General features: G+C 39.1%; 1 protein-coding gene across 5 annotated transcripts in view; it reads right to left on the bottom strand.

Moving 5' to 3' along the window:
• The window catches only part of SYNRG (synergin, gamma), a 98807-nt gene that overhangs the window by 44384 nt on the left and 46014 nt on the right, over positions 1 to 8409 (bottom strand). For all 5 annotated transcript variants that reach the window (XM_011953616.1, XM_011953617.1, XM_011953618.1 and 2 more), the window contains 2 exons: positions 5972 to 6090; positions 5377 to 5439 (listed from right to left, as the gene is read on the bottom strand). In XM_011953616.1, the coding sequence (XP_011809006.1) occupies positions 5377 to 5439; positions 5972 to 6090 (182 nt within the window). The remainder of the gene's footprint in view (positions 1 to 5376; positions 5440 to 5971; positions 6091 to 8409) is intronic.

Below are 8409 nucleotides of genomic sequence, written 5' to 3'. Positions count from 1 at the left end.
CCGTCTCAAAAAAAAAAAAAAAAAAAACCAAAATCCAATGCTTAAATTGGTATATAAAATAATGCAGGCTTAAAATACACTGTGCTTGGGCTGGGCATGGTGGCTCACGCCTGTAATCCCTGCACTTTGGGAGGCCAAGGTGGATGGGTCACCTGAGGTCTGGAGTTTGAGACCAGCTTGGCCAACATGGTAAAACCCCATCTCTACTAAAAATACAAAAAATTAGCTGGGTGTGGTAGCAGGTGCCTGTAATCCCAGCTACTTGGGAGGCCGAGGGAGGAGAATCGCTTGAACCCGGGGAGCAGATTGCAGTGAGCCGAGATTGCACCACTGCACTCCAGCTGGGGCAACAAGAGCGAAACTCTGTCTCAAAAATAAATAAATAAATAAATAAATAAATAAATAAAAATAAATAAAAAAATAAAATATACTGTGCTTGTAACAAGATATATAGTTGGATATAGAAGATGAAAAAAAAGCACCAAAAACGATACAAGCTGATTTTTCCTCCCAACCTGAGATAGTTAACCGATTCATCACCATAATTCATCAACACCAAGGAATTCATCTAATAAGAGAGGAACAGCATTCAGATTTCCTGTAATTTATATTTGTAAGACATACCACTAGTAAAACTCAAGTCAATTTCACAAACTGATAGAAGATGTAAAACTTTTAAAAATCACCTTAGAATTTTAAATTAGTAGTATCACTGATTATATTTGTATTATTTCTGTAAATGTAGAGGTAATAAGCAGCCATTTTTATCACAGCCTAAATTTTTAATGCATTGCTTTGAAATATCTGTGAAATTGACAAATATTGCTTTGTTTGTGTGTTTTAATCACCACAGCAAACTACACTTACTGATGAATTGTAAACTTTTCCATTGGAAATGTAAGCTGGGTGAAAGGGGTAAAAGGAAATAAAAATGGGTGGGTTTACAAAGGGAATTTGTTGGCAAATAAATTAGTCACAGTCAATGGAAGCTTGTCTATCAGAAGGCATATTAAGCATATTATTTCATGGTTAGCTTTTTGGTTAATGTCTACATACTCATAAGTTTCCCTCTCCTGTCACTTTTTAGGCTCTAAAAAATCTCAAAAGAATCCACTTTTTTGCTAAAACTTCAATAAAAATGTGCCATTTATTTACAAAGAACATTTTCCTCATTTACTTTAATTTATGGCTTAAACTGTGGAGATGGAAAAAAGGAAATATTATTAAATTCTGTCATTCAGTAACCTAAGCAACCCACAGCTCTGAACACAATACTATAAGATTCTTCATAAATTCTAAGATACTAATGTACTTTAACAAAGTCAATGTATTTTTTAATGAGTATAAAAAAGATATCATAACATTTAGGAAAATAAAATCTATTCTCCTAAAATGAACAAAGTTGGTAACTCTACTTGGAAGACCTTAGAATTAAGATAGGAATGACAGCAAGCAAATGAAAATAACAACAATCTGGAACTTTTTTTAAAAAGTACTGAAATTTGGTTGGCCATGGTGGCTCACACTTGTAATCCCAGCATTTTGGGAGGCTGAGCTGGAAAGATTGCTTGAGGCTAGGAGTTCAAGACTAGCCTGGGCAACAGAGCAAGACCCCATTGTGATGGTGCACATCTACAGTTCTAGCTACTTGGGAGGGAGGCTGAGGCTGCTTGAGTCCAGGAGCTGGAAGCTGCTGTGAGCTATGACTGCACCACTGCACTCCAGGCTGGATGACAGAACAAAACACTGTCTCAAAAAAAAAAAAGTATTGAAAAAGCAGGACTAAGGTACTGCTTACATATTGGTGGCACCACTGTCTTTTCCTATTGTCTGTTACAGGAATACATATTATGGTCATTAATACCACATTACACAAAGAACCCTTATGTTAAACCATGTGCTCTTTACTCCAAACTTGTCTTGGCCCAAGTGTTGATGAAAACATTGCTAGGTGCAAATAAAAACCTCACAAGTCAAAAGTTCCCCTCAGGTTTATCTCTGTTACTCCCACACTGTTACTCTGTTTATCTCTGTTACTCCCACTCTGTTACTCCCACTGTGTATCTGATACTGAGGAAGAAATGGCTATTACATTCTAAAAGCTTGGATGAAACACAAGGAAACATTTCTAGAACCTAACAGTTATAAGAGGCTGAATATTTTTATAAGAGGTGGGCTTCCCTTTTTTAGAGATGATTAAGCAATAGTTTCTATCATACCTACCCACCATCTCTCCCCTACCTAGCAGAAGGGTGGAAATAGAAGATTGCTGAAGGATGTCCCAAGTCTGAGCATTCAATATGTAAAGATAGAATGTGGTATTGTTCCCAGAAGGAAATTCTCATTAGAGTATACACATTTCATAGCATGCATAGTTAAGCTTTCAAGAACATACTTTGACCTATGGGTTATCTAAACCCTACACATCACGTTTATAGTAGGATTTAACCACAAATATAACTTTCAGTTTTTACATGTATGACTCTCGAACGGTCATTTTACATTCCCTTGTACTCTAAGTCTTACTATTAGAGATGGTAACCACACGTGCACATAAACCCCTCTCTCTTCATCTTTCTCATTAAATTACAGCCAATCTTGAAAATCTTGTAGAGTGGTGATTCAGTTTAACGCAAGCCAAGTATAGTAACTGATCACCCATTCTTTTTTTTTTTTTTTTGAGACGGAGTCTCGCTCTGTGGCCCAGGCTGGAGTGCAGTGGCCGGATCTCAGCTCACTGCAAGCTCCGCCTCCCAGGTTTACGCCATTCTCCTGCCTCAGCCTCCCGAGTAGCTGGGACTACAGGCGCCCGCCGCCTCGCCCGGCTAGTTTTTTTTGTATTTTTTAGTAGAGACGGGGTTTCACCGTGTTAGCCAGGATGGTCTCGATCTCCTGACCTCGTGATCCGCCCGTCTCGGCCTCCCAAAGTGCTGGGATTACAGGCTTGAGCCACCGCTGATCACCCATTCTTACTGGATGAGTGTGCAGATGACTGAATATTGATGTTGGCATCCTTGAACATACTAAGTGAGCATTGTTTGGTTACTGCTTCTGTTTGAAACGATCCTGTGTTTTGGTTGTGGCCCAAGTTTTGAAGTGCTGCTTGTCATTCCCTTTCTTTCACAGAGCTCTCACTGTTCAAACATGAGGGGTTTGGTAAAATATGAGTTTGGTTGAGTCCTGCTTACCCCCACTTGGTCATCTTTGTAGGAATCCAATGTTTCATTTGTTTGTTTTAAAATTATTTTTAGTTGATGTTCATGAAGAAAAGTGAGTACCTATAACCATGCTACTACTGAAAGAAAATCCTAGCTAAGAAGGTGCATTTCTGTATGAGAGCTGTGTCATACTAACCTTTGGGCTCTCTACTGGAAAAGTAGAATCAAATCTTATATAACGTCTTTTTAATTGTACGCTCTAGTATTATAGATGTAAGACAGTACTATATTATACCTTTGTGAATGTAAAGTACCTTGTACCTGCTTTATAATATGTAGCAGTGACTATGCCTTAATCAAGTTGTTTTTAATAATGTTATTCTAGAATGTGTTATTTCTAGATCATGAGTGAATAGCTAAAAAATAACAAATAATAATAGTACCAGGTACCGCAACAGTAATAGAAAAAAAAAATCTTGAAAAGAAAAAGACTGGTCAAGTGTGGTGGCTCACGCCTGCAATCCCAGCACTGTGGGAAGCCGAGGTGGGCAGATCACCTAAGGTCAGGAGTTTGAGACCAGCCTGGCCAACATGGTGAAACCCTGTCTCTACCAAAAATACGAAAATTAGGCAGGCACCTGTAATCCCAGCTACTCAAGAGGCTGAGACAGAAGAATCGCTTGAACCCGAGAGGTATTGGCTGCAGTGAGCCGAGATCATGCCATTGCACTCCAGCCTGGCTGACAAGAATAAAACTCTGTTTCAAAAAAAAAAAGACTAGTTGCTGCCTTTACAGTCCACAGATTGCTGTACTGCTAATACTTCAAGCCTCATTGAGCAGTGTAATAAATCAGAGTAACCACAGCTCTCATTTCACAAGGGAATTTAACTTGTCATGCAAGCTTCCCATGAAAGGGAATGTCCTATCTTCAAAGGAAACAACACTGATTTGGAATTTGCCCCAAATTTTGTTTTATTTTATTTTTACTGATTGATTGAGATGGAGTCTTGCTTGCTGCCCAGGCTAGGGTATGGTGGCACAATTAGGGTTCATTGTAGCCTCCACCTCCCAGGCTCAAGCAATCCTCCCACCTCAGCCTCTCGAGTAGCTGGGACCACAGGTGTGCATCACCACACCTGGCTAAATTTTTTTTTTTTTTTTTTGTAGAGACAAGGTCTCACTATGTTGCCCAGGTTGGTCTCAAACTCCTGGGCTCAAGCCATCTTCCCATTGTGGACTCTCAAAGTGCTGGAATTACAGGCATGAGCCACTGTGCCTAGCATGCCCTAAATTTTAGAAAATAAGTAATTCTCAAGCACATTTAACTCCTTGTAATTTCCAGAACTATAAGAAGTAATCTTATTTCCCTTCTATTAGATAATCCCCCATTCAGTACCTATTTTTTTTTATGATCTTGGCTCATTGCAACCTCTGTCTCCCTGAGTTCAAGCGATTCTTGTGCCTTAGCCTCCTGAGTAGCTAGGACTACAGGCACGTGTCACCATGCCAGGCTAACTTTTTTGTATTTTTAGTAGAGATGGGGGTTTCGCCATGTTGGCGAGGCTGGTCTCGAACTCCTGACCTCAGGTGATCTGCCCAGAGCAGTCTCCCAAAGTGCTGGGATTACAGGTGTGAGCAACTCTGTCTGATCCTATCACGATATTTTTTAAAAACAGTAGCTTTTTTTTTTTTTTTCCCCTGAGATGGAGTCTTGCTCTGTCACCCAGGCTGGAGTGCATTGGCACAATCTCAGCTCACTGCAACCTCCACCTCCTGGGTTCAAGCGATTCTCCTGCCTCAGCCTCCTAAGTACCTGGGGCTACAGGTGTGCGCCACCACACCCGGCTAATTTTCGTATTTTTAGTAGAGACGGGGTTTTGCCATGTTGGCCAGGGTGGTCTCAAACTCCTGACCTCAGGTGATCCGCCTTCCTCGGCCTTCCAAACTGCTGGGATTACAGGCATGAGCCACCACCCCTGGCCTAAACACAGTTGCTATTATTAAGGTTTTCTGAAGTAGAATACTTAAGAGTATCTATTATAAACATCACTACTATATCATATTGTTTTATCTATTCAGTTTTTTCTCCTAAATACACAAACACACACACACATGCACACACACTAAAATAAAGGAATGCCATGGAAAGAACCATCAAAAATCCCTTTTTTATTAAAAATGGAAATAATTTATCCTTTTAAGGACTCAAAAACTTACCTAAAGGTTTATTCTCTGCTGTCTGTTCGAGTTCTCTGAAAGCACTATATTTATCACCAGGATCTATGACAGAAAGGACAGAAGCTCAATTAAGGTTAGGAATCCTGAAATTACAGCTCCAGGAAGTCAGGCAGATTGGTTTAACCAAACACTCTTTTTTTTTTTTTTTTTTGAGACGGAGTCTCGCTCCAGTCGTCGCCCAGGCTAGAGTAGTGCAGTGGTGCGATCTTGGCTCACCGCAAGCTCCGCCTCCCGGGCTCACGCCATTCTCCTGCCTCAGCCTTGCAAGTAGGTGGGACTACAGGCGCCCGCCACCATGCCCGGCTAGTTTTTTGCACTTTTAGTAGAGATGGAGTTTCACTGTGTTAGCCAGGATGGCCTCGATCTCCTGACCTCGTGATCTGCCAGCCTCAGCCTCCCAAAGTGCTGGGATTACAGGCGTGAGCCACCACGCCCGGCCGCCAAACACTCTTAACATGTGGTATAGGCATTTTACACATTTAGCACACAGAAGACCACCACTTAAAGATTCATACAATTTAAATATTATGCAATTTAGCATTCACAAGTTTATGAATTTACCCACTGTTTTTACCTCCAGGTGGAACAGTATTTTCAGAGGACTTGTCAGCTGCAATTCCTTTAAACACAGCATATTTGTCCATTGAAGGCAATACTTTAGTTCCGGGAAGTGGCATCAACAAAGAAGGGGCACTAAAGGAAAAAAGAAACATGTTTTGATGACATTGAATGTTTCCTTTATCATCAAAAAAGAAGTTCAAATTAAAATGGCAAACAGGGATTTCATTAAAACTCATGGCTCTCTGCTTTAAAAGTTAGAAACTATATAGTATACATACACACCACAAAGAAAAAAATGTCCTTTTTCTAAAAAAAACAAAAAAAAAACACAAAAACACAAAAAAACAGATAAAACACATTACCCAATCATTTTTATCTTAATTAAATGAAGAGGGGTCAGATCCATGCTGACTGTCTAAGCACCTCTTTAAGCCATAATAACTGGAATGGCATTGGAAGTAGGTTATTAAAGAATGATGACTTCCTGCAATTTTAACTTAAGGTCCATAAAACTGCAAAAGTGAACTGTTTCACATACGTATACTCAATATTTTAAAATACATCATGTTAACCTTAATATAAATTATTATCTTCAATGGGTTCAGAGTGCAGAGGTAGAACAGTTAAGATAAAATCTATTTATGAAATGTTGTCCAAGACAAATGTAAATTGTTCTTCTTCTGACTGTACTGCATTGCCTACAGGTAGAAGTGCACACATCTGATAAGCTGCCGTAGAGTTAATACAATTTGCATTTTTACAAGGATCACCTCAGCAGTTTCAGAAGCTATCTTTGTAACAAAACAACAATCACTTCAAAATTAGATAAAGATACTTTTGCCTGTGGACATATTTCATGCTGGATGGAAAAGTAGCGTAATGAGTAGTATCTGTGTGGGTAATTCTTAGAAGGCTTAAACACATACTATAAAAGCATTACTTTTTTTTTTTTTTTCTTCTTCTTCCCTTATCAGACCCAGGCAGCTCCCTGGAAGAACTACTTTTACATATGAATGACTACATTCCACCACTAGTTTGTGTCATTCAATACCATGCACAAGTTATATAAATGGATTTCTATTGAGTTCTTTGCCCTGGAGCAAAAATATTTCCACAGTCATTTAAATCTTCTTATCAGTGGCTTACAAGCAAGGTAAAAACTAGGCTCTGGCAGCTGCATGCTAATAGGGTACACAGTCCTTTAGAACTTAATGCCATCAAATATTATGATTTCACATCACCACCAAACAGCTGCTACATAACTGATCTTGACAAATGAAATAAGCCATCACCTATACATTGTAAGTTGACTTTTTAAAAGTTCCATAAGTAATTAAAGTACAATTCACTGTACAGAATGTTACACGGGAATAAAGGCAATTAACATCTTAGGGGAAAAAAACCCAAAAGTTGAATGATTTCTTTATTTTTCATGACCCTCCAACTTTAGCTATGGCCTTTTAAGGCTCATTGGTAAAAATCTTTCTACTACATGTTACACTTAATTGATTATTAATTTTAAAATTATATTCACAGAATTGGGGAAAAAAAACCCAGGATCTTTAGGGTAATGAACTACTGCTTGCTGATTAAAGTCAACAAAATTCCATTCAAAAAAAGTTATGACTCAGACTGTAATTTTATGCACACTGCAAATGAATATTTCATTCCAGTTCTTTCTCTGAAGTTATTTAAAAAAAAACAACACTATAATCACCACGAAAGTGTTTACGCCAGTTACACAGTAGTCATCATCCGTTCCAAACATGAAGACAGTTATTTCTACCCTTTCATACTAATGAAAATACTCAAGTGAGAAAGGCATACTGATTTTACACTTACAATTCTACTGAAAGGTAAGACTTAAAAAATTTGGCATAAAAAAGTATTTTGCATTTTCTCTAGTGAATCTATTAGTGTTTTACAATCACTCCATATGACTGTGGTAGTTTTATTTAGTTGCTTACTCTGCTAAATATATACATTTAAAAAGAAATATTTTGATCTCAGCAGAATAAACTAACCAACCCCAAACTCCTGTACGTTAACCCTCTGTGAACTTTTATTTATTTATTTTTTGAGGCAGTGCCTTGCTCTGTTGCTCAGGCTGAAGTGCAGCGGCACGATCATGGCACACTGCAGTTTCGACCTCCTGGGTTCAAGTGATTCTCCTGCCTCAGCATCCCAAGTAGCTGGGACAGCTGATACTACAGGCATGTACCACCATGCCCAGGTAATTTTTGCATTTTTGGTAGAGATGGCGTCTCCATAGGTTTTCTATAGGCTGGTCTTGAACTCCTGGGCTCAACTGATCCGCCTCCCAAAGTGCTAGGATTACAGGCAAGAGCCACTGCACCCAGCCTTCCCTGCCAGCCTTTTTTTTTTTTTTTATAAGACAAATTCTCACTCTGTCTCCCAGGCTGGAGTGCAGTGGTGCGATCTGGGCTCACT

This window comes from Colobus angolensis, unplaced genomic scaffold, assembly GCF_000951035.1.
Source record: "Colobus angolensis palliatus isolate OR3802 unplaced genomic scaffold, Cang.pa_1.0 Scaffold37, whole genome shotgun sequence".
Taxonomy (NCBI): domain Eukaryota; kingdom Metazoa; phylum Chordata; class Mammalia; order Primates; family Cercopithecidae; genus Colobus; species Colobus angolensis.
This window is presented reverse-complemented; position numbering and strand designations above follow the sequence as displayed.